At 42.3% G+C, this 27487-nt stretch overlaps 1 protein-coding gene across 1 annotated transcript; it reads right to left on the bottom strand.

Moving 5' to 3' along the window:
• Positions 1-307: 307 nt before the first annotated feature.
• On the bottom strand, positions 308-27487 carry USF3 (upstream transcription factor family member 3). The gene is made up of 7 exons (XM_017731977.1): positions 17256-27487; positions 15131-15195; positions 13164-13192; positions 10747-10829; positions 9652-9748; positions 6311-8589; positions 308-6190 (listed from the first exon to the last, which is right to left on the bottom strand). The coding sequence occupies exons 1-7, from the start codon at positions 17268-17270 to the stop codon at positions 2003-2005; spliced, it is 6756 nt and encodes a 2251-aa protein (XP_017587466.1). The 5' UTR covers positions 17271-27487; the 3' UTR covers positions 308-2002.

Raw genomic sequence — 27487 nt, forward strand, 5'->3', positions numbered from 1 at the left:
CGCCCCCTGCACAGGCCAGTGGCTGCCACTTGGTCAGTGACTGCCCTGTGGCAGAGAGAAGCTGCCTTGCTGTGAACTGAAATACTCAATTATTTATTAGAAACAGAGAACTGATCCACCACTTAGATTTAGTGTCTTAAGATAAGCTCCACCTGAATTAAAGAAGGAATCCCAACCACGATCAGAACTGTTTTGCTTCACCTTTGCAGGAAAACACCAGACCCCAAATTACAAGAGCAGAGACATTGTCAGGACAGACTACAGACACAGCCCAATTAGTTTTAATTTTAAAGCCTCCGTACTTTCCTGGATCAGTGTAAAAGGGCTTAGCAAAACCAAAGTCTGGGCAGCCAAGCTGTGGAAAACTGTTTCAGGTCCCTCTTTGTGGGTCCTGTTTTTGGACATGGAGGAATATCTTCCTTTCCACCTTTCAAAGAAAAAGAAACAAAACAAAACAAAGAATCCCAGGGCACCTGCTCCTCCCCATGCCCCGACCAGAGCTTCTGACAGGTCCCAGGAGCAAGATGATGCACTGACGGTCAACACACAAGAATTTCAAGCTTGGAGACGACTGCATGCAAGGGAACCTCAAGTTACCATGTTGTTTGAAGAATCAAACCCAGAATGGTATTTCCAAACACATAAAAGACATATTTCTGCCCTGTTAGGAGAAAAAGCACACTGCAGAGACATTAAATAAATAAAATTTACCTAATTCTTCCCTTTCCTTTAAAAGATATGGGACCAAAATTTGTTAAAGTACTGGAGACTCAGCCAGCGCACACACATTCACTCCTTCTCTCATGCATCTACAAACATCATCCTTCCTCAAATCCCAATGTCTTCCGTGTGTTTCACTCTCAACACATCCATGTTCATCCATGTCCCTCCTTCAGCCACACAGGTTTAGGTAAAAGGTGCATTCAAGTGCAGAGTACTGATATTAACTCAGGCTCAATCCTATCAGCAATATCAAGTAAAAACTGTGCCCCAGGAATCCCCACTCATTTTGTGGGATGCGACAGGGTGAGGTCCCCTCCCATGTGCTGCCTGGTACAACAAAGGGCTGTCACTCACAGAAAGCAGAAAGCTGGTGTTAGAGCATGGGCCAAAGAGAAGTGGAGGGGAAAAAAGAAAAGGACATTAAGAAGGTGCTAAACAAGGTACAAAACCCACCCTGAGGTAACTTGCAGCAACCAACACTGAAATGGCAACAAACACGGCTGCTGTCTCTGCTGACTGCACCAGGAGTTGTGAGCTACACTAAAACATTGACTGAGTTCAGCAGTAACTGAAGCCACAGTTGAAGCAGATCCAAACAAGATTCTTAGAAACAGAAAGTCATGGGTTAAAGAAATCTAAATTTTCTAAAACAGTATTTTTAATTGCTGACCATGGGAGCACACAGTAATTTTCACCATGTAAAGTAAGCCTTAAGTCAAGTGTATGTGACAAGCTTCAGACAGACAAAAGCTGCACAACAAATGCCTTTTCCAATCAGCACTGGGTTAACACAGACTTGACTTGTGTTGAGGCTCTTGAAGATATTTTACAAAGGAAAAAGTGAAACCCAAACCATTTCAAGCTCCTGTGCAGTTTCAGGTAAACACATCAGGAACAAACCGATACCTGTAGCACTTGTTTCCTGTCTCCCATACGGATGCTCTCACTCCATGCACTACTGGGGGCAGCCCTCACCTTGGGACAATCAGACATCAAACTTGATTGTTGGAAAATCAACAACCAATATTTGCACAGCTCTCAATGTTGCATCCTTACTGTTTCCTAGTAAGCAAGCATTGCTATAGGCACTGGTGCTTTAGAGTTAGTAAGGTGGGTGGAAATACAACGTGTATATAAATATGGAAAGTACCATCTACATACATTCAGGCAAACAAACAGTGATGCTATGAATGGTCTCTCCAGGGGTGCCAGTAAGATCCACTTCCTTCTTCTTAAATATATAAACAACACATCAGACCAGAAGTCAGTCTGCCAGTTTTCATACAGCGGAGCTGCAGTCGTGACCTAAAATATGGCTTATATTGTGGGCAGGGCGGTTTGAGGGCTGCTTGGAAGAATCTGAAGCAGATGTGTTTGCAATAGAAAGCAAAGGTGACATCGCTGAGCCATCTGGAGGAAGAGCTGTGGCTATTTCTGGAAACAAAGAAGTTAAGTTAAAATTGGATAAGTGCGATGTGTTGGTCATGTGCATTGGTGGCATATCTGGAAGCAAAGGAAAACTCGGCTGAGCAAAACCAACAGGCCTGGGAGGAGACAGAATGGATCCAAATCGATTGTTTAAACCTCCACTGCTCGGCTTCTCCGTGCTTGGGTTCGGAAACATTTGATTGGGAAAGTAAGGGATAGAAATGTCATTGGAGAGGGTAGGGTGGGCAGGAGAGTAAGGTGGATAGAAGGATGGCAGTGTATTTTGAGGATCAACTGGGATTAGAGCTGGTGTCCGAGTGGCACTAGGCTGAGTGACTGGTGGGATGAAAGAAGCGTTAGCATTTATTGGTGGATTCATGCCACCCTCCGGAATAAAAGGGAATCCAAAATTCTGGGAGAGAGTATGTTGGTCAGGGGCTGCGTTGTCGTTGGACACTTGAGGGCCATCAGACATAAATCGGACAATGCTTCCTCTTTTTTCTATCGTGGACTGTTGGCGCCCAAGGATCATGCTGCCACTGGTGGACAGAGGAAGATGGGGAAGACTAGGGTCAAAGACATTTCCATGTCTCTGATTGCCGGATCGATTCCTTTCGGGCTGACGTATTTTAGAACCTCCATTGTCTTGCAGAGGATGCCTCGAGCGCTGAGTGACCGAAGAATTTGGCTGACGAACAGAAGGCTGCCCTTGCTCGCCATTTCCGTGAGAAACTGCAGGGTGAGGGTGAGTTGGCCTCGCAACTCCATGCATATTGCTGGAAACGGGTGTGTTCATGTGGTTCTTAGTTCCATGACTGTCTGTCATCCTCATGGGGTTGGACTTCTGCACAGAGATGTTTGGGCTTGTATTGCGACCCTGAATGTCTCCTGAGGAAGAAGAACTCGAAAAAGGAATAGTCAATGAGCTGTTCCTTGTGTTAATTGCCCCAATGGACATGTCACAGCTTTCCCTGCTCTGGCCATCACCATCCCTTCGGATGTGGACACTCTCTCGCGCTGGGGGACAGTTGTACTCAATTGTGGAGGAGGCACCGCACTGCGTGTTCCTTTGATGTTCTGGGATTGATCTTTGGCTTCCACTGACTTGATCTCCAAGGTGAGGGGCGAGCAAGCTCTGCATGAAACTTTGGTGGCATGTGTTTTCATTCTCCCTTGATGGCAGGGTATTCCCCGTTGGAATACCCTGTACTGGCGGGTAGGGCAGTCTCTTCTGTCTCTCTATGGATGGTGCAGCATTCTGACCAATTCGGAATGCTTGTGACTGCATGCCCCGGAGGGATGACACAGAATTGCCAATTTCACTGTTTCTTGAAGCCTGTACATCAAAATTGCCCGGCGGTTGCTGATTGGGTCCAGAGGGCTTAAATGTTTGGCAGTCAGAAAGACGCTGCACATCCGAGCCAACTGTGTGGTCAACTGACAAGCGGCCCTGCATATTATGAATCGCCAACCCTTTATTTCTAGAAACATCAAGATAGCTTCTCATTTCAAGCTGGTCAGAAACCCTAGGGCCTTGAAGAGATATTCCTATTCTCTGCTCCGAATTAGAGGGCGTCTTCCCAATGAGGGCCTCAGCAGAGTAGCTGGAAACTCTGTTTCTTTCCTGCCTGTGAGGGGTGCATGTCATATCTGATGGTCTGGTTACAATGCTGGCCTGGGACACCATTTGCTGCTCTAAGCCCCTCGAGGTCATAAGTCTTTGCATCTGATTGTGCCCCGACACATGTTCTGAAGTGGAACCTTGCTGTCTGCTGCCAACATCCTGTTGCTGTTGATGCATAATATCCTGATTGATATGGCTCTGAGGGTGGTTATGGTGGTTTCTGCTTGTTGCAGGATTTTCACAGTTCTTTTCAGGCTGGGAAGCTCCAAAGTGTTGCTGCATCTGCTGCTGCATTTGTTGGTGGTGAGGATGGGGCTGACCACCTTTCTGCCGTGTTTGATCACTTCCATGGTGTTTTTGCTGTAGAGAAAGCTGTGTGGCTTGTGTTCCCTGGATGAGATTCCGTTTCTTTTGCATCTGCACCTCCTGCTGTATCGTTCGCTGTTGGTGGACACTGTGGGGTTGAGAGTGGACGGAGTTCTCCCCGTGAGTGACGTGGTGCTGCAGCTGGTACAAGTGGTGCCTCTCTCTTAGCTGCCCAGCCTGCTGCTGCTTCAAGTACGGGTGATTACTGTGAAGGTGAGAGATGCCTTGGGCAGGGACATGTTGAATTGGCTGCAAGTGCTGCCCTGCCTGGCCTGGCTGCTCTGAAAGTGGTGGCTGAGAACCACACTGAACTTCAGTTTGTCTCAAAGCTGGCGCTACGAAATTGCTGTTGGGTGGGAATAACCTACTGAGGCCATCAGCATGCCCTTGATTGCTCACTGGTGCCACTGAATTGGATGAATTAGGAGGAATCTGACTGACTAGCATCTGTGTTTGATCAGCAATACCCTCTGGTGCTCGGTTCATCAGCGCCATCCCCTCAAGCCTTATGGGTGCTGTCTGGCACTGCTTTTGCCTCTTTGCTGTAGAAAGCAGAAGGTCATCCTGAACGGCCCTCTTGGCAGAGTCTTTGCGACCTTCGTGGTTTTGCTGCTTTAAGTGTGATTCCTGCAGCTGGGGAGCCTGCATGGTGCTTGCCCTGATAGCATTCAGTTGCTCCTGAGCATATTCACTCATCAGAGCAGGTCCCGGAGATGGATTGATGTATGTGCTAGATGGAAGGGAGAGGCTCACAGTTGCAGGGACACTTGCAGGCTCTGAAGACTGGGATAAACTCGAGCAACTCACCAGGGGATGGACAATGCGGCTCTGGTGTATCAGATTATTCACGCTTAGACTGGTTATGCTGGGTGTCTGGGAAGTGGAAATCTGCAAAGGAGTGTTTGATGTTTCCACACCTCCTACAGAGCAGCTTGGCTTCTCAACCTGCCTGTCGACATTTGTCTGTACTGTTTCATGAGCACTGAATTTGTTCGGTGCTGCTTCCAGCGGCCCTGCGTTGTTTTCTTTCACTGACTGAGGTTTAAAAGGCTGTTGCTCTCTCTCCAAAGGTGCAACCTCAGACTTAGAGATGATATCCCTTGTGTTAACCTGTATTCCCCCTCCACCTTTCTCAAGGCTTTCCTGGTCAAAAATAGCTCTCGCTGCAAGAGCTACAATGTCAGTCTGTTCTGAAAATGTGCAGCTGTTACAGGTACTGGTTGAGGTGCTGCTTGTGAGATCTTCTCTGGTGGTGTCTGGCAGCATAGATGCAACTGAGAAGCCTCGACTGCTGCCAGAGCTGGTTGACATCGGGGAGTCTGCCTGCCTGCTAGTGATAAGGGAAGCACTGACTACTTCCTGATCAGAGATGCAGGAGTGATGTGGGGAGAGAGTGTCACTTTCCGTGTTCATCAGCAAGAGTTCCTGCTTCTCAGGCAAATCAACATTTGATTCTGCTGATTTAGAGTTTTCCATAGGAAAATTAGAATGCTCCCCCTGAACAGTAAACGAAGAGGTTTTTTCCACAGCTGTTCTTTCTTTTGTGAGATCAGACAGCATTTTGGTTAGACCCTGTCCTTCCAACAAGTCTGCATCTTGCATTACCACTGAGGAATCCTGGGCAATGTTGCAGGACTCCGAATTCATTCCTGCCTTGGAAGCGTGACCTGCTGTGTTGCTCTGTGCTACCAAAGTCCCAGCAACCTGCAAATGTGTCACCTGTGCTTCTTTACGAGAGGATGTTAAGGTGTTTGGAGGTTCACAGGGTTTGGGAGACTCCGACAAGGCAGAGGCAGTTGGCGGGTGGCTCTGAGATCCCTGGGCCTGCTGGCGAGGAGCAGCATCTTTGGCCGCTGGTGGAGCGAGCAGCAGCTGCTCTGACACCACAGACTCCAGCGGTGAGGAAGCAGATGCCTCTGCTGAGCTCGGCTCGGGAGCAGAGGGGGTTTTCACTGCCTGTTCAGAGCTCGCAGCCTCTTTGGAAGGAGAGTCAGAAACGCTGACGCCGCTCGCTGCAGCCGCGCCGCCCGCCTGCGATGTGGTTACAGCCTGTGATGCTGCCGGGGCGTTTTCTGGTGGCCCTTCGCCATTTGAAGGCTTTGCCACCGGGCCAGAACCGCGCCCCCCGCGCGCGCCGCCCCCGCCGCCCGCCTGCGATGTGGTTACAGCCTGTGATGCTGCCGGGGCGTTTTCTGGTGGCCCTTCGCCATTTGAAGGCTTTGCCACCGTTTCCACAGGAGCACAGTCCACCTTCCCTGCATCTTTGCAGGGAACTGCTGGGCAAGACACTTTATTATTGACTGCTTGGTGTTTCTTTGTGCTTGGCTTTTTGTTTGTCCTTTTTGATTTTGCACTGGATGGCAAGCCAGCAGCCGCTTTTTGCGGAGAAGCATTTATGGAATTAGATGCGCTGGTTAATACCGAAACCTCTGCAGGCACTGAAGATGCCACAGAAGTTGGCAATGACACACAGTTGACTGTGGCAATCTGGTTATTGACAGTTGCAGGATTGGTGGGGTGGCTGAGAGACAAGTGCAAGCAGCTCTGCCCAGCCATTTGCGATATGCTTTGATTGAGGTTAGCTAAAGCACCAAATGTATTGAGGGCAACATTGGTATTTGGATCCTCGCTGGTGGTGGGCTGAATAATTTGCATAGGGGCTTGGTTTGAAGCTCCGGATGAAGACATCACAGGCTGCAATGCGAAAAGCTGCCCATTTAATGAGATAGTCTGAGGATGCTGTTGATTGGACATTGTCACTGAAAATGTCTGCGCAGAGCTAGAAGATGGCAAAGAAGATGGCCTTGGTAATATATGGACAAGGTGTTTCCCTCCAAAAGTCTGTGGAAGAGAGGCATTTTGCATGGAGCCACTGGAGTTGGCGACTGCAGTCGGCCCGTTCACGGGAACTCTTACAGAAGCAGAAGGCTGAGCAGACAGGAGGGGAAGAGGATTCTGATTTGCAGCTTGTATAATTACAATTTGCTGACTAACATTTTGGCTGGGAACTTCGGCTCTCACAATGGGCGGGCACGGAGCAGGGTTTGGAGGCTGGAGAATGATGACATTCTGGTTAGCTGGTGCTCCTGTCACAGCTGAGGCGACTGGCTGAGCCATCTGAATCACCTGCATAGCTGAGTTTAATGGAAGGATATTTCCTGCAGCCTGAGCTTTAACCTGTGGCTGGCTGATTAAAGGCTGTATAGGTACGGGTGGGCACGAGGGCACGGTAACTACAATCTGTTCAGCTGCCTGGCCATCCCCAGGCAGAGAAGCATGCAAACTGATACTTGTAGTCAAAGGCCTGCTGTGGGCAGAAGACACAGTCCCAGCACCATTGACTGGCTCGTTGAGGAGGGCAGTCATTATCCCGGATGGCGTTTGGCTCAGCGGCTGAACAGTGTTTCCTGCCAGCTGCAAAGTTGTCCACGTGGTCTGTGTGTTCCCAGCTGAAGGCATCCGGGTAAGGCTACTCATGTTTTTCAAGTCTGAAGTGCCAACACCTGAAGAGCCTGAAAAAGACCAGCAGTTTTCCAGGGGACTGACAGCCAGAGTGCTTATTGCTGTCACAGCCTTAACTCCTTCTGCTGCAGACGTCACAGGCGTCCCAGCACTGCTGACCATGTCCGTACTTCTGAGGACCTTTACAGAAGAGCAGCTCTCTGCAGTAGACAGTCTCACAGGTGGCACACAAGCTGTGTCTGTGGTTGAAATAGCACAGCTCTCCTGGACGTCACTCCTGGAATTGTGTGTATTTGAGCAAGTTGCATTCACCTGTTGAACTTGGGAGGCTTCCACGGAGGCACTGGAAGGAAGGCTAGCTCCCTGCGGGAGTGTTTTCTTTGTTGATTTAGTGCCCTCCTCATCATTTTTACTTTTGGGGGGATTTTGCTCATTCTGTGGTGCATTACTTGAAGAACACTGCAGTTCCTGTTCTGTTGCAGGTTGAGGTGTGCTCTGTGAGCTGGCAGGAGCAGCAGCGGGCACACCTCGCTCGCTCTCCGGGGTGGAGAGCTCAGGAACATTCCCTGCTGGAGCTGTCTGAGCGGATACCAGCGGAGAAACTGTAGGTTGCGTCCATGGCTTATTTTCTGTGGGATAAATGCTAGCAATTGTCACAGGAGTCACTAGGTTGCAAGTTCTCTGAACTGGCACAACATTGGCTGTTTGCTTTTGTAAATTATGACCAACATTAAACGTTATTCCCTGCACAGATGCTCCCTGGTTATTTCCATTGGGTTGAGTCCCATTTGAATAGACAATGATGTTCTTCTGAACCTGATCACTGGGAATAACAACCGAGACTTTGGCATTTTTGAGGTTTCCTTTCCAGTGGATTGTAGGATCATCATACAGGCAAATATCATTTGCTTTCAGTAGCTCGATGTATCTCCCATTTTCCTTTTGCAGTTCGTCCAACTGTTTCCGGAGCTTTTTTATCTCTTCAGCTACAAAACAGTGAGAGCACTCCATTACATCAGCACCAGAGCAAATAATGAAATAATGTTACCACATGACAGAGAGTAAACACTGTGTAGCAATGAAATAAATTGGTGAAATAATTTGAACAAATCGTTAATAATGTATGTTCTTTTCAAATGGTTAGCACAACCTAAGTGAAGACTCTTGTCTTGATAAATCTCTCTACTGAGTGGGGAAGTGAATGAATTTCACAGACTATTCTATTACCAATAGCTGGATATGTCAAATTACTTAGAAAAAAATATCAGGACTAACTTGGATGAAACTGAATGCTAATCAAAATTGTTTAATTCCCGAAGGAAAGACAAGCACATGAATCTTTTTCTTTTTCCTGCTTTTTTGCAAACACCAAAACTGTTTTTATTTAATTGTTAATGTCACAGCTTTCCAGGAGAATTAAGTTTCATTACATCTAAAAATTACAGCCAAAATGAAATACAAAGCATTTGTGTAAAGCCACAAAACTGGCAACGCGCCTGAAAGATGGCTCACCAAACTGGGAAAATCACAATAAAACAGAAAGAAAAATCACAAACTACAAGATTAGCTTTGAGATGATTTCTGTCATACTTCTATCACTGTACTTTTACACATCTATTCAAGTAAATTTTATATGATGCGTTGTATTTTTATAAAACGAGCCATTTTAACTTTTACAGCTTTTCAAAGGAAAAAAAAGAAGGTTTATGAATGAAGGAAGATTCATCTTTTCGATTAAAAAAATCTAACTGAAGTTTGTCAGAAATCATTCTGGTCACTACAGTAGAATAAACTGGGACAGAATTTACCAGATGATGCCACATCACCTATAAGCTCTGTAATTACTCATAGCTATGTGCAAGAATACTCACTTGGGCATTCAATTGGCTTTTTGTTTCAAGATATTCTAAGCAGCTGTATTTTTCCTGTATGTGCATGATGTCTTGGGATTCCCATTTGTGGATCCAGGCTTTGTTGTTCGTCAGTACAGAGACACAGAAGAAGTGAGGGACAGAAATTCTAGAGCCCCCAGCAGCATCTGTACTTACCCTGCTCATTGCTCCCTCCATTTAACAGAAGTTCATCATTCTGTCTTTTCATTTCTGTTATATACTTAAAGGCCTGATCCAGGATCATGTTCTTGCTCTGCAAAAGGAAACACACAGGACAAAGGTCTAGAATTTGTAAAGCCATTAGTGATGAGGCTGCACTTTTTCCAAGAGGTCTTTACTTTAAAAATATGCTCTGAATGTCACGGGGTAGGGTTTGTTTTCTTTTGGTTTGGGTTGAGTTTTTTTGGAGGTTGTTTATGCAAGATGAACTACAGGTTTTTTGAGTGATACTGACTCTAAAATGCCATGAGATTTTACAGAATAACATTTTCAATGCTGGAGCCAACACTTCCTGATGCCCAGAGGTGGATAATACTAAGGCCACAGATCCTGAACAGCCAGCACCATTTCTTGTTCATCAGCCCAAAATTCATGTTCACTAATAAACATACACATCACATGAAATTTCCAGGATACTGCCTTGTAAATATTTTATTAGGAAAGAAACAAACATGAAACAACTACCCAGGGAGGTATATGCATAATTCTGAAAGTAGTATACTGGGGAATATGGGAAAAGAAAATAACCCATCCACAATCATCTTTTTATGAAACTATGCTTATTCTGCCTGCACAACCTTTGTTCACTTCTTAATTTCTTCCACTGTTCGGTAGGAAGATTCCTCTGTCTTGAAAAAGATGCTTCTGTGCATCAACCTCAGACCGTTTGTTTTGCTTCATCTTTTGCAAGCAGGGTGTCTTAAATTACTATTATTATCATTTCAGTTTCTGAATTGTTTTCAGGCCCTTATATGAAAGATGACAAAAATAAGAAGTCATATGCAACACTTTCAGATAAAATGCTCAAATCTGTGTAATTACATTTATGTGACCCTGCACTTCCAAATAGGAATTCTATTACAAACAGTCTTTTAAATACTAATAACTGGTAATATTTTCGAGCATATTAATTCAGACAGTTTTGCCTTGTTGCTAATACAAACAGTAAAATTAGTATTTATACTTCTATGGACAAAGAAACATTTAAACATTTGACAGGAAACTTGTATGCACCTCTGGATGGACACTCACCTGCTTAAGTGCTGGCGAGCAGGGAATGAGTTCTCCAATTCTGTTTATCCCAGCATTAATCTTCTTCTTTCGATGTCTCTCCACTAAGCAAAAATAATACGGACTGTGTCATCTGGTTGGGCAAGTCAGCACAACAGCAGCACAACTAGGACAATGTAAGGGCTCATTAATACATTATTTCATTACACATTGGAACCCGGAATAACCTGAGTGAGGAAAAAATTCCCCTAAAGTAAACCTCAGTTATCGAATTAATACTCAGTGGAAACGAGAGCTGTAATGTAAGGAGCAATATCTTTAAAAGGTGGAGATATTTTGGACCCCTTCATGAAAAAGAAAAGTCCCTACAAGTCAAAATTCAGGTTTTGAAACTGCTTTCTAAGACAGTTTCATGACATCCTTTTCATGAGGCAGATTGAATAAATTTAGGCACACAGAAAGCAAATGAACAAACATTATGGAAAGAATCAGTTTCAGATTTGGGAAGCAAACCCATGCCTCTTAAATACTAATGTCAAATTTAGCACCAAAAGAGAAATAATGTAGATTTTATCAGTCTCCAGGCTTAATTTTAAATTTATATTGACAGAGCAGCCAGCCAACACTGAACATAGCTGCACTTTAGCTTTATGGATTATCTGTTACTCTTTTCTATGTCCAAAGTTTTAACTGTTCCACAAGGTCTACCTGACTGAGACTAAAGACAATACTGAATGAAGAGTACTTCCAGTTAATTACCTGTTTTGGAGAAGGTCAGAAAATACTTCATTTATAGTCCTTTAGTGACATCATTTACCTATTCAATAGGTCTGAATATGGCAGAAAGGGTCTACACTTGAAGTCTAGGAGTGTACATACCTCTGGGCATGTTTCTAACAGACAGTATTTCTGTTTTCCATCCACCACAGTCAGCCTCTTTCAAATATAGTTAGCTCTCATGTAGCTATTTTTTTTTACTGAAATATTTTCATGCTCTATGTAAAATTAAAACTATTAGATGTCTTTTTTCAAAAAAAAACCTGGAAAAAATTCTGTCATGGCTCTGTCAGGATTCAAACCGTTGTGTTGTTCATTCATTGTGCTGAATGAACCTTTTTATTTGTGCAGTTGTTCTGCTTTTGGTGGCACACAGAAACAAACTATGACCTTCAGGTGAGTGTATTTCAGTTTGCTCCTTTACAGAAGACTCACTAATTTAATTTAAACAGTCTTATTTCAGTAGCCTGTCACTTCAATTTACTGCTCTCAAACTGGTTTTTTTTTTGTATTTCAGGAGAGACTGCTGGTGTTGACAGAGACAGGCCTAAATACACTAAACACAGCAAGACAAAGTTTCTTAGGCAAGAAATTTACCATATTAATTAGAGCAGCTCTGTAAAAATTAAAACACAGGACACCTGGAACTTAATCTTTCTATATCTTACTAAAACATACAGATACCACAGTGTTTGTGAAGTGCTACTCTTTTGTTTTGAACACATTTGCCACACTCTACTCAGCTTGACCAGATATTAATGACTAAACAAGTATAGGGTTGGAGGGAGCTGGTCCCCACATACTGCAGAGTTCAGCCCAGGTGATAAATATTTTGAAGAGCTATCAACAAGTAAAACAGGAACTGGGAATTCCAGTGAAGCCAGCAATCTTAGAAGTAAACCTGATAAGACTGTTTCCTGATTCTTCTTAATTCTTAAGAAATTGGCCACACCCTGAGCTCACTCAAGAAGCACTACATTGCACAGGCTTCCCATGGAAACTGCTCAGTGGTTTTTCCAGGTGAGTTTGTTAAGACCACGTGATACTGCTGTTCAGTGAAAGAAGAACTGCCATCAATTTCCTGGATAAACCAGGCCAAAACCTGCCAGACTCCTCCCCAGTCCATCCCTCTTTTCCTACTTGTAGAAGATGCCATTGGCGCTAGACACTGACTGGGTGCTGCCTGAGGGATGCAGCTCCTGCAACATACAGCCAACATCTGCACAGAACTTCTGGGGTGTCAACAGCCAAGTGGGTGCCTTAGGAAGAGGCTAGAGGAATACTTCTAATCTGGAGAGCCTCTAAAGCTCTTAGGTAGGACACCTGTCACTATTTTGAGAGAGGTGGATATTAGTTGTGTGTGAATGACTTATTTTCCTTTGGAATTGAACACAGCTGAAATTGTTTACTTCTTAATTTACTAGCTTTGGAATGGCAGCGCATGGTGCTTCTTCATACTTTACCTTTGTAGTGTGGAAAATAGCCAACTAGAAACAATCTGCACAGATATTTTATGCAAAGACACAGAAAGGTGTTTGATAGGGTGAGGTTTTTTAAGTGCACTAAACTCCTATGGAGGAACCTTCTCCATGCAAAATATGTTTTACTACTCCAAAGTATCTGTGCCTATTTCCAGACCAAACAAAGCATAATGTTCCTACCTGCATTATGTGTCTCCCGGTTTTTCTTTCTGTGAAATAGAAAGGAAAAAGAGTGATATGAAACTGAAGGCAAAAAATCTGCATACGAACAAATATTTATTTTATTATTTCTATTACAGCTAAAAATACTAAACATTATAGTCTGCTCTGTGAAAAAGAACAGCAGAAGTCACAATCAGATGTTCTTGAACATTGGTATTAAATAGTTCCTAACAAAAATTTATTTGTGCTCAGACTTAAATCAATTTCAGTATAACAAGGCACAGTGTAATATTCCACTTGATTATTGGTACATATTTATAGTGCAGAGCTGGGTCTTTATGTTCCTGTTGCACTATGAAGAGTTCAATAAGGCCAAAGATTTTAAAAAATAGTTCTGTTTCTGAGGAACAAGGCAGTTAAGTATTTTCTGAAATGTTGGCTTTTACATTCACTGGATCACTGAAACAGGAGAAAACTTCACCATGCACGTTGATTTTTCCAGCCACATTGCCTTCAAACATCATAGCTTCTGGTCTCAAAGATGCTTCCTTTATGAGAGAAACCAGAAATACTGTTCCTCTGCAGCTGCTGTTCTGTACTGTCTCAAAATTCTGTATAGGTGTAATTTGGGCATGTGAGGGTTGTCTTTGTTTTCAGATGCTCACCTGGGACTACTGGACTGATGTCAACAAATCATTGTGCAATGCCCCAAACTGCTTTGCGGGCAGTCAGTAAATTCCAAATGTGTACTCTACATATATAAATAAGATGTACTATACACATGCACTAAGACAAATACCTTCAGGAACTATAATGTAGCAAAGCATGTGGTTTCTGGAAAAATCAACATTCCAGAAAAAAAAACAATTTCAAAAAACTTCTGTCCAGCAGCACACTCCCAGTCTAGATGTCTGCTAGGGTACACAAAAAGCAGAGTAGCATCTTCTGCTGTCCTTTTCAACTGTTACAGAACAGTCCAGATGTAACAAGGAATCTGAGGTAAGAATGCAAGATACACGTGGAAGATGCGTGATTACTATGAGGCACAGTATCCTTCATGCTTTGAGCTGATACTTATTTCTGGTAACTCACTAAAGATAGCGTGCACCTGGAGTAACTTAGACAGTGATTATGAGACAGTAATGTTACTGTTACAGGTCAAACCCAGAGATATCTGCTAGGAAACAATGCTTAAAGATGATCATTAATACCAAATGTGCACAAGAATATAAGGACTGGAGAGACCCTTCTGTCCTTTGATTGACATTACCAATACAGAACATAAAATACTGAATTAGCTGGGTAAGAAAGAGTCACGAAATCCGTGAAGACTGAAAAACTTTCTGTAGGACAAACCAGTGTTCTCTCTGAGCTTTTCTTGATCATAAATCATATCCTACCTGGTTACCTAGTATGAGATGAATGCTGCATTTAACTAAGGACTGAAGAACTCCCCTATCAATCAGGCATTAGATCAACCATGCTACTACAATGGAACGAAACTCTGGAAAAGTTGTAGTGAGCACTGAGTCACCTTGTTACAAATTTTGGTCATAGCGTGTTGCTGTACAACCTCAAGGTGCAGTTTGAGTTCCAGCAGAGATTTGAGATGTAAGATCCAGATTCCACTGGGAGTTGAGGAAGAGATCTAAATTACTCTGTCAAAATTAGTACAGTTACCCCAATATCTACAAGGAGCCTCCACAAAAATAGAGGCTGCACTCTAACCAAGGCAGAGAAGCAGTTCTACACACATCAGAATAGTCAGTGAAATAATTAAAGAATCTCTTTTGCATAAGTGACCCAGGTAGATATGTCTTCAACAAACAGACAGGGCAAGAGAAAACTTTTGGATCAACCCTGATCAACACTCAGAACTTCTTGTCCATACCCTTATTGCCAAACTTTTAGCTAGAAACTCCATAACTGCAACACGACCGCAGACCACAGAACTACGAAATAGTAATTTTCCCCCAGAAACTCACCGATGTTGCTTCTTAGTAGGTGTCTCATTCTCTGTCATCTCTGGCATGGTTTCAGAGAAGAGAGCCTGAGGAAAAATCATGGAAGGAATCAACAACTCCCGCACTCTTCTGAATTCTTAGCACATGACATTTGTTACAGGGCTTTGCCTTGGACCACAAGGACAGGGCCCTACTATAGCGTAGGCACAAGTCCATTCCCTTGACTCAGAGCAGCTGATTTGTTGAGCATTAAAAATTAAGCACATTACCTATGTTTTGCAAAATGTTTTGCAAAACCGGTCTGCGATGAACTGGTTTCCATTTCCTCAGTTACTTTAAATATAAAAACAATTATAATCCAAACCACTATAAGCAAACAAGAAGTAAAATTAAGAGTATGTAATTGTTTTTCAAATGGGAGGAGCAACAGCTGAACTCTCTCTTATCAGCCCTTCCTCACCGAAGATGCACTCAATTCCCAGTTCAAAATAAAGTATGAATGCTAATCAAAAAACAAGCTACAATGAGGACATTTCATTAACTACAAATTTAGAGTGCTCTAAATGTAGCAGATTACAAAACTTACTTGCTATTAAATTACTGTACAGCTTGGTTACCTAGTATAAGATGGTACAGACAAACAGACAAAATGACATCCCCAATGTTCTCAGATATGTGAAATTCAGTTAAAATTAAAGTTATGAAATAAAGTTATACACAACAGCATAATAAATTGCACCTAAAGTGTGCTCATCTTGAACAGATAGGTAGTCTCTATGCAGACAAAAAAAAATTATAAAAATACACAAAAGATGAGACTGTCAATGATGGTTGAACACATATCTTCCAGAGAAATGAATTTTAGAGAGCAAGTGACATAAATACACTGCAGATGACAACAGGAAAAAATAGATCTGTTTTTTGATGTCTGAGTTCCATATTTACTTTTATGCTTCTGTTCACTCTCTCACAACCAACCTGTTCTTGCAACTCTTCCCATGGGCCCTCAGACTCCTCGTGGCTTCACCTTTCCCTGGCTCCTCCCAGAAAACTCATCGGCTTCTTTTAACAGGCTTCATATCTTTAGGGTATTTTTTGTCTGTTTGTTTGGACTGCAAGGAAGTGGGGGTGGTTTTTAATATAACTTTCAACACCCAGCAGTTCTTAATGTAAACTGAGCCTACCATTACTGACACTGACATCAAAAACAAACCCCCAAATAATACCACTACAAACCAGAAAGCCAGTCACCTATAGAGCTCCCAAAGCACAAAGCACACACTTCACAAAGTGCTCCGTGCACAAACCTGTGTGTGTGTGTCAAACTAACAGAAATAATCTGTATTCCACCAGAACTGAATTCAGATACTGTTTTTCAGCCTTTATACTCTAGAAGTTATTTGAATGTACTGCATTCTGTAAAGATTAAAGAAGGAGAAACATTAGGGCTGATGCTGTTTACCACTCTATCTTTAAGTACTTTCTCTGTTCCAGTGGGAGATGTTGGCAAACCATAAAATAAAGCAAATAGGAAACCACCTATGAATAAATCCAACTCGGGGAACTCAAAAGCACCTGCCAATTTCAGGAACATAATTCAACTCCACCTACACAACAGTGTCCACACCATCACAAAACTGGACACAATCCTTTCTGAGATGGGTTACAGCATTCCACTGCCCCACTGGGTGTTATACACAGCCTACCTAAACACAGCCACCCCAGCCCTCCCTAGCCCAGCAATGGGAGCATATCACTTTCTATTTATATCCCTCCACAGACTTTGCTTTCTCTGTGCTCACTGACCATCCTCTGCATAAATTATGAAAACACCTGACAGAGTTAACAGTCTTTTACCGTGGGAGAAAGCAGCGGTGCAACTTCAGCACTTCCATGCACTCTCTTATATACTGTGTTACCTCATCTTAAAAACAAGATTTCTTCTCCTTTAAATCCAATTAGCTTATTTCACTAACAAATTTATTCTCGTGTACATGTAGTAAGATTAATCCAGTTGTTATCCCAGGTCCTCCAAGTTAGTGAAAACTCACAACTCTGAAAGCCAGGAAAGCCAGTTTCCCACCCAAGGCACCTATAACTTATCCCTCCTATGTACAGCTGGTGATGGTCAGTAGTACTTACTCACTGATTCTAGCTGCATTCACTGTACCACGTGATGATGAAGGGGTTAGCTGGGAGACTTTAGCAGGTGAGCGATTCTGATTATAAAGAAAAAAAATAAAACCTGGTTAGAGCTCAGCCATCTTGGGCGCTGCTGGCAACCAGAGAGATGTTCAGGTGTGCATTGACTGAGGCCAGCACACCTCCTTTCAGCAGGGTTTCCAGTGTGCCAGAGCAGCCCAGCAGAATCTGTATCCATTAAGGCTACCAGCAGAGACAGGAGAAGCAGAGCAGCTACCTGGTGACACTACACTTGTATATCCATCCCTGAGGCAGTACCTTGTGTATCAGGTGAGAAACAACTACTCAAGGGGGCAAAGGGATCATTTAATTCAGTGTGTACAGTACTGTTTCTGTTCAGTGAGGTTGTGAGCACAGAGTACATGGGCATAGGTCTGGTAAAGCAAAGCTCTCAAACATGCTTAGAAAAAGGAAGATGCTGGACTGTATCGCGTGGCAGTCACACACCCCGTTTCTTGATTTCTGCACCACCTATAAAGACAGAGTTGATGTGTCTGTTATTGGGCATTATTAGACCACAGCAAAGATGCTGGAAATCAGAGCAGAAAGATAAAAAAGGTCTTAGTTTTGGTGAACTTAGCCTTTTTGAAAGACTAATGTATTCACCAAACAACCCTATTTTTTTAATTTTGCAAATTTATACAGCTTGAGAACCAAAGGACTATTTCTGTATTATAGTGTATTTAACATAGAAAGCATTAATGTGGATTTAGATGGCCAGCTACCATGCAGGGCTACAGAAAAAGCACAACTGTGTGAAGGTAAGGGTGTAAAAAAAGCACCCACCCACAAATACCCTTTCCCAGAACAGACACAGCTGTTCTGACTCCATTCACAACCCCATCTTTCCCCTGCCCTAAGTCACAGCACCCACTTCTCCCTCCTGACATGAGTTCTCCATACTCCTATATTTTGTCTTCCTCTGTGTCCACTCAGGAAAATGCTTTTTCCTAACAGCAGCATTCCTATCTCCCAAAGCCATGATATACACAATATTCCAATTGCCTTCTTTCTTGATGCTGAGCAGACGCCTAAACGATTGAGCAATTCATTGTATACGTTATTTTGGAAGATAGATAGATAGACAAGGCCTTAGTGAAAATTTGTGCTGTAATTTATTAATACAGTTTCTAACTGTTTTTTGATCCTGAGAAAGAATGGAAAATCTTTATTACATGTCAAAGACCTCACTTCTTTCTTCCTCCTCTGCCCTTTTTTAAAAATTATGTCAGTAAGCTTCTTCCAAGTGATGCTGTTCCTTGCACATTTCAAGCCCTTTGCTGCCACAGTGGGTGCAGAAGCCTCACAAATGTAAACTTAAAGTCTGTATTTGATATGCTTCAGTTCCACTGGGATCTGCAGCCCATTTCATACAGGATACATGGCACAGGAACGCAGTAACTGTTACCCTAACTTCACGTTACTGTGGAATTACTTTAGGTGAAGTTTATCAGTTTACCACTCAACCAATGCTCCCACTTTTGTGGTCCCAATAGGAAAAAGCAAGGCTGTACACATTATCTAATTAACCAACTAGTTTATTTCGAGTTCCACTGAAAAGAGGTGGTTAAATTTGTTAAACAACACTTGTATAAAACTCTGGGCTTTCTACTGATGGATTGTACCATGAGAAACATGGCGAACTGAAGTGGTTTTTTCCCATTCTTATTCTGTAAGGACAGAAACCTTTGTGTTTTACTTGATACTCCATAAAACAGCTCAAGCTGGCAACACCAGGGAGGAGGTTTTTTTTAAGGGCTGCTGAAAAGATGGGCTTTGTGAACTAAAAAGAAAATAAAAATACTGCCTAAGTGGAGACTTCTGAGGGCTGATGAATGTTTATGCTCTCTCCATTTCCTCCCCTCATGAAGACCAGAGCTTTGACTGTGGGTTTCTCTTTACTTCTTCCACATCAAGTAATGCTTCTTCATGGCGAGATTCCTTCACCAATTCTCTAAAGCAGAAGACATGTATTTGCCTTATAAGCTCAGAGACAAATGTATTTTAAGTTCACTCATGAAATATGCTCACTTAACTCAGCTGAATGTCACCTGCAGAGAAAACATAGCAAAATCCAAATTCTTAAAACAGATGAAGAAGCAGCAACACATCATTTATATTTATTTAGTACCAAGCTTCCCTCAAGCTTTATGTAGTTAATAGCTTTTATGTCAACCTAAAATATTGATTTTAATTTAAATGCAATGGCATCCTCAGAAATTAAAGGATACTTTGTGTTCTGAAGATTTAACATAATTTAATCTCTTCTATAGTTCTGAAACATAGGGTATAAAACTTAAAACCAATTTGTTTAAGTGTCTTCTTGTCTACCACCCATCTTTGCTGGTATTATTCAGCAAATTTTATGAAATCTCTTCTTCAAAACATGCACTCGGCAAATTGATGAAAAAGCTAATTTAGATTATTTTATTTGGCATTATTTTTTCACTCCTTATTTAGGAATTGTTTCCAAACTTAATATTCATTTTAAAAAAGAAAATAATTATTCCAATCTGTTATCTTTGGCTGTACAATCTTCCTCAAATTAGTAAGGCCATTCCATTCTTCTGTATCAGGCAGAAAGAATCTTTTTAATATGCAGCTACACATATTCTGTAAATCTACCAGCAGACCAAATCTTTCTTCCTCTTAATATCCTTCAGCAAGCTTATGCTGTAATTTCACAGTTCTTACTGCTTTTTATACCTCATGTAGTCAGCCTTAATGTAAAGCTAAGATCAATTCCAAGGCACAGATAAGAACTACTCAAATGCTTTTTTCTGAGAGTGTCTTCTTCATCCAAGCAACTCCTGGAACCGATGTTTCCAATCTTCCATGCACGTTTTAGAACAACCAGGGACTTAATCCAGGCTTTTAATGACAAGCAAGCTGCCCTCGAGATCAAGAGACACAATTTACTGCCCTTTCTTTATTCCCTCTTGGAATGGTTCTATTCTAATTTTGTATTTACATAATAAAATGACTGCAGGAAATGTAACTCAAAGCTTACCTTTGTGATTGTTACCTGTGTGTATTAACTACTGTGGCCTATCAAAGTAACCTGGAAAGACTATCATACAGGAAAATGAAAAAGGCTATTTTTCCTGGTAGGTAGAGAAATAAAATATCAATCTATCTATCTACCTATCCATTTGGTTTCCAAAGAAATTGAGGTTTTCCTATTACTGTGTCCCTTAATCCACTCCCTCACAACAACAGCTGGGTCCACTGACTGACCTAACTGCAACCTCACAAAGAGATGAAGTTCCCAGATGTTTACAGAAACCTGGGAGCGAGCACAGGAGGAGGAGTGAGGTCAGGTAAGGGATTGGACACAGCTGGGTCTGTGACCAGCTCTGGCTCAGAGTAGGCACAGCCACCTTGTGCTGAGGAAGATGCATGAGGGATTAAACAGCATGACAGATTTCTTTTGACTTGTCACAAAATACACATTCCTGATGCAAACCAGTTGAGAGTTTCCCAGGGCAACCAAACTGTTCCCAGAGCTTCTGCAAAAGTTAGGAAAAGAAATCCAAAGCCAATAAGCTAAAACTTGTTACACAGGGCAACTTTTTTTTTTTAAAGGTGCTTGCAAATAACAGAAAGAAGACTTCACTGCTTTTAGATATTTTTACTCTGCCTCTTCTGTTTGGATTATATAAGCTCAAATATATTGGTATTTTTCCTCCTGATGACTTAAAGTAAAAAAGTTTTAGTAAGGCTCATATAAGAATATGCAAGAGAAATAGAAAGAAAATGTTTGGGGTTTTTTTTGTAACAGCATTGGAGGAAGAGAAAGGGTAATTACTCAAGCGATATTCCCTCATATCTACATTAGTTTTGTTTTTATTTGTAATTTTCAAAATATCAAAGGCAATTGCTCTGACCATTTACTAATATGCAGTTGCAGGACAGCACGAGTGTAGGGTAATTCTGAGAAATCCTGACCAGATCTGCTTAAGCAAACTTCAGAAAGCAAAAAAAAAAAAAAAAAGAAACTTCCCTGTTAAACACCTGAAGATCCACTTGACATATTTAGTCTTTGTCTACTTTGTTGCCCCCCAAGTCTTCCTAAGTACAGCATCATTTCTTTTTAAACCTCAGACGAGGGGCAGAGAGAGAGCTCATGTCCACAGAACCAAGTCTCTTACTCACTGCTTATGGTCTGGGAAGTATTTAAGGAGAGGTATCTCTGGACGTTTTGCACCCAGATGAGAGCTGCTGCCACCCTCACACATTGTGCAGATGATCTTGGTACTGCAAACAGACTGAAGCACACACAGTGCAAGTAAAGGAAGATGCCTACAGGAACGATCTCCTGTGGTCTGGAGGAATTGTGACAGGGAAGCAGGTATTTGGGAACTGAAGAGCTGTAATTATGCAACCAGCACACAAGCCAGAATCACAAAGACCAGAAATCTCATCCACCTTAAAGAGTGTCCTCAGCTACTTGAGATCAAAGTAAGGAGAACATCACTCTTTTCTTTAGGAAATCAAAAAGGAATGACCAGGGAAATCCTCCTGATCCCCTGTTCTCCATGTATTATGTTGAGACTCACAAGTTACCACATACCAATTTCACTAAGAAGTGAGAAAGTATGAGAAATGTCTCTGTGTTGCAAGACAGTGCTCATCTCCCTGGCTTCCAAAGCCCAATGATCCGTGGTACACTTCAAAACAGAAAATTCTTTTCAAAGAGAAGATAGACATCTAATTATGCTGCGCTTGACAAAGGAGCCACAAGTGTGTTTTGGTGGTGAAAGCTAAGTGGATACAAAGTGAATTGCAGACACCTTCCTCCTAACAGGGTCATCGCCTCTGTGTGGGTTAGGGTTAGGTTACCTGTATCAGATGACAAAGATTGCCTGCACCAGGCTGAGGCTGAGAGTGCTCTCCCACTCACTCCTGTGCCAGAGCGTCTGTTGGTGAGCCCAACCTTGCAGCAGCATGTTGCCTAAAGAACAAATAATTCTTCTCCTGAAAAAAGCTGAAACGTGTAAGTCATCATGGTCTCCCAGTACTGTGACCAAGATGGTTATTTATAACACAGAAATCCATCCATATATGAAAGCTGTATTTGAAACACTGAAGACTGACTGGATAAATGTAGAAGCTGTAAGTCACAGAATCACAAAATGGTTTGGGTTGGAAGGAACTTTAAGGAACATTCCAAGCCCCCTGCCATGGGCAGGGACACCTCTCACTAGACCAGGTTGCTCAGAACCCCATCCAGCCTGGCCTCGAACAGTTCCAGGCACAGGGCATCTGCAGCTTCCCTGGGCAACCTGCTCCAGCCAGAGCCAGTCCAATTCTACCTTCTCATGTGACCTTATCTACAAATGACATCTCTATTTAAAGAGCAGTACCTCATCACAGGGCCTAATAACCAATTTAGAATTACAACATAAAAACATTCATTTTGGCTACAATGATTTAGCCAGAGCACTTTTCTTTGCTTCACTGCTTGGGTTTTAAGCTGAGCTCTTTTTGTTCTGCAACTACAAAGGATCCTCACAGTCTGTTTATAAAACTGCATACGATCCCAAGGAGGTATCAAGGCATTTTTTGACACGTGCCAAACTGCCTTGCTGCTCTCTCCTGAGGACTCTAACTAACAAGCAGTGCAAAATATCCTAGAACCAAAATGTTCAGGGCATCCAGAGAGTTTATGTGTCAAATTTTTTAATTCATCTTTTCAGATATGAGTCATTCAGTACAAAGGATTACACAGTCAAGTTCTTGAATATTTTATAGGCTTGGGGTTTGAGAAATCTGACACAAACTAAGAACTCATCAAGGGTTCATGATATAGGAAGCAATATTCCATGGGCCTGCACTACAAAGCCCCTCTACAACATGCAGAAGAGATCAATCCTGATATTCTGTTACAAACACTGCCCTTACAGAGTTAAGGGGTTTCCCTACGAATCGGGGCCAAAGGCAAAAAAGGTACCATAAAAGAGGAAGAAGGTACCATAAAACAGTATTTCAGTTTTAATGTATAAGCTCATCAAACAAACTCACTAGTTACACTTCAGTGAGCTTTAAAAAACAAGCGCACACACACTCTGCCCCCAAATCCAAGAAAACCAAACAAAACCCCCCCAACCTTGCAACATACATTTTATAGGCAGACTACGCACAAAAGGTTTTAGTGGGCAGAAGGTTGCTCATTCTCCTTCAGAACCTCAGTGCAATTACACCTTTGCTTTTCAGAGGTTTTTTTCTTGGACCCATAAAGTGGGTCCACTGGACAATTACTTCAGTTCCAAGAATGAAGGACTCATCTTGCAATCTGGATGTTTGACAGTTGTGAATAATACTGGCAGGGATAAAGTTGCACATTATTTCAATTATATTTAACACACAGGTCCAAACTAAAGATATGTGAGCCCAGCTGACCAGAGAAAGCAAGCATACTTTTGTAACACTTTCAAAGAGGAAATTTAAAATCAAGATCAACGCCATGTTAGACACAAGAAAATGCAACTACTAGGTGCAAATCCATAGAAAACCTGAATTCAATTATTCCACCATTTAGGAACTACTTATTTAGCTTAGGAGAATTACTCTACATGAGCTACCCAGAGTAAATAAGTAGTTCTGAAAGCACTAGGAAAAGCAAACAAGACTACAGCAGAAATTTCTCCATTTCTGACAATGGAGAAGAAATTAAAACCAGATTTCAAAGTTACTACTTTGCAGAGGTCTGAAAGGAATGGATAAAGGGGACAGACTGATACCATGATCCTGCAAGTTTTACTTCATTAAAAAAATCATTCCATAAAATGAAAATGCCTTACCTCTACTCTATCTTCTTCTTTTATAACTGTGTGAAAACACCTCCTGACGGCCACCTAAGACTGACTTGGCAAAAATACCTTAAAGTGAAACTAGGAGTGGGAGAACTCCATTGCATTCCTTAGCTCACACAGTTAATACCTCCAGGCTAGGAAACAGGGTGTCCTTCCATTCCCACCCAGAATAAAACAAAAGAACCACAAAGTAAGATGGACTGTAAAGCCTCTTGAGACAATTTACAAGTGGGATTCTCCCAGAGCCTTCTCTTCTTCAGGCTGAACAATCCCTTGGGCTCTCAAGACGAGAGATGCTGCTGTACCTTAATCATCTTTGTGGCCTTTCAATGGACCAAGGACATGGTACATCCATGTGTTTGTCGTACTGGGGAACCTAAAACTCTACATAGGATGCCAGTGGCAAGTGCAGTGGAAGGATCACCTCTCTCAGCTCACTGACACTCCTGTATCAAATGGAGCCCACTCACCACCTTTGCCACAAGGACACTTTGTTGGCTCATGTTCAGCTTGGTGTCTACCAGGTCCTTTTCTGCCAAGGTGCTTTCCAGCTGCATGGCCCCCACTATATATTGGTGGACTGAGTTGTTCTTCCCCAAATGCAGGATTTTGCCCTTGCTGAACTGCATGAAATTCCTGTCAGCCAATTTCTCCTAGCAATAAAGGGAAAAATCTATGAGATGGTTATCCTTCCCTACTGTCCCAACTCCTTCAAAATAATGCTGAGAGATGTAGCCTCTCCCCTGGTTCATGAGCACTCCTCACCCAGGAGGCCAGATGAGAACACTACTTCAACTTAAATTTTACTCTGCAGAAGGATGGCAGAGACACCCCACACTCCCAAATAAGTACACTGAAACAACAAGATTGCTTTTCACAGTGGCAGTGCTGGCTTAATATTTGTGAAACTATGACCCAAGATGATGCCAAAACTAGTTAAGCTTCTCCAGTTACAGAAGAAGTCATAGCATTCACAGCAGGTGAAAGAACTTACGTAGAAGAAGGAGGGATTAAGCTATAGATGCACAATAGTTAAACATTACTGAATTAAAGCATCTCTGAATATTAAGGATACTCCAATAGTGAAAATATGAAATGGTGTTCCTCATTGCTGATTTGGAGCCCTGTTTTACTATTGGAGTAAATGAGCAAGAAGAGCTGTAGCATGAAGCTTTTTAAAAGAACTGTGTTCAATTTCTAGCTAACAACGTCACTGATGCATGAAAGCAAAGCAGAGTCCAACTTCAAAGGTTGAAGGCTGGCATGAATTAAGTGTCCCTGAAGCCAACCACATTACAGACTACAGATGGAGGCAGACACCCCAACTGGACAATATTATTTTCACTTTAAATTTCAGCTTGAAGAATAAACAAATCTTTAAGCTCTCCTCTCCCCATAAAACCCCTACACTGCTATTAAGTGTGTCAGCAGGCTAATGGACAATGTTTTCAATAATCTTCTCATGGCACTGCCCACCACACCAAAAGCTGGAAAAACGGATCACAGGTACTGAGGAACCTGTATTTAGACCTAAAAGTTAATAGCTCCATACTTGGATCACTCCAGCCTCACTAGAGATGGACCACAAAGAACTCATTCAGGTTATCAGAGTAGCAGCATGAGTGAGACGTGCTTTTAGATGGAGCTGATTTCAATTCATGGTTTTCACATTGGTCAGTTAACCTGACAGAAGTTCAGGTAACTGAGTGAGAAAGGCACTTGCTACCAGGAAGCATGAAACACTTTTAGCAGCCTAGTACTTTCTTCTTATCTGAATCACAATGGCACAAAACGTGGCTGATGTAAGAGATTGCCATCGAAAGTCATGGCTGCAAAAGTAACTCATTCACCTTGGAGGACTAAAGCCATAGCTTTTCACGCAGGAAACAAACCCAGTTTACACACAATTTGTCAATCTTGTGCACACAGCAGAACCTCTTTCGAGCTCACTCAAAGCATGACAACAGCACTACGCTGGTAAGGTAGCAAACCAAAGTACACTTTGGACACATTATATCCACATATAAAAGCTGGAATTGTATTTTAATCAGCAAGTTAAGTCAGCATTACATAAACTGGGCACTGCACAACATTTCCAAATCAAGGAGTTGAAACCTTTCCATGTTTTACTGTAATCTGAAATAGCTCAAACACCGCTTGAACACACACCCCCCTCACATTAAGACTGAATACATATCACAGCCCAGAGTTTCAGATGACACAATTTTCAATTAAATAACACTACTGAGCCATGTCCCTGATGAAAATGCCAGTGAAGTTGTGCATACAACCCAGATGTTTAAATGAAAATGGATGTGTAAATGTGTGCATGCATACCATCTAACAGCTTTAACATTCCTAATCTTTTCATAACAACTCCGGTTATAAATCTCAGGACTCTGAAGAAGTGTACTTGCCTCCAGCCAGATGGACTGTCTATCCATAGTATTGCCAGTCACTTTCTAACCGTAATTCTTCATCTCAGCCATGTTTGTGACTCCTTTATTCAAATTAAGTCCCTCAGGAACATGTTTTCCTATTTTGGAAGGTATAACTGTCCTTCAAGGCGGCACAGACTTCGTGGTATTTTTCACAAGTTCTTGCAACACAAGCAACCATTCATTGGGAAATCCTTCAAATCAAATGCTACGCTACTTAGATCTCCCCCCCCCCCACAGCCAGGTGTCACTTACAAAGTTATTTTTAAGACCTTAAAAAGCACCACTGTAAAGAAATTAAACCACAGAATGGCTCTTGTCAAATCTAGCATGTCACACCCCTTGACTTCCTCGCATGCCTATTTCTTTCTACAGCATCCAGCTTCAACTCACGTACTGTATTAATTCAGATCCAAGAGGGATGTGATTGGTTACAATGTCACACACCTTGTATCACAGCACTTAGCAAATTAAAAGCATGCTTAAATATTTGGAATGCACTATCCCAAATCTCTCTGTAGCCTTACTCATTATACTTCAGTATGTGGAAGCCAGAGGTGTTCTTACAACTTCAGCACATGGGGGAAACCATCAACAACCAAACAATGGTCAAAAAGTACCTCTGTAACTCCTCTGCCTAAAAAGAGTCAGGAGCATCCCCTACATTCACCCAAGAAGAGCTGAGGTGAAAAGCAGCTGAAGTAGCTCAGCCAGCAGTGCCAGCAGAACACATTCACAGAATCTTCGCCTTCTTGTTCCCAAGACATCTTTGACATTTCAGAACACAGCTAAACTTCAGCTACAAATGAGAGTCCACAATGCACACAGCAGGCATGGGCCAGGCACATGTCACAGGGCCACTCAAGTGACAGTCACTTCAGTCTGTCCCTGGCCAGCTCCTCAGAACACTACTCAAAAAACCA

This window comes from Corvus brachyrhynchos, unplaced genomic scaffold, assembly GCF_000691975.1.
Source record: "Corvus brachyrhynchos isolate BGI_N302 unplaced genomic scaffold, ASM69197v1 scaffold3, whole genome shotgun sequence".
In the NCBI taxonomy this organism is placed as follows: Eukaryota; Metazoa; Chordata; class Aves; order Passeriformes; family Corvidae; genus Corvus; species Corvus brachyrhynchos.

Bases quoted from the DNA above. Each gene is read 5' to 3' on its own strand.
- USF3 (XM_017731977.1), bottom strand. The intron at 13,193-15,130 runs GTGAGTTTCTGG...TCTATTTCACAG, and splicing joins CCTACTAAGAAGCAACATCG to AAAGAAAAACCGGGAGACAC. The intron at 8,590-9,651 runs GTAAGTACAGAT...ACTGTTTTGTAG, and splicing joins TGGAGGGAGCAATGAGCAGG to CTGAAGAGATAAAAAAGCTC.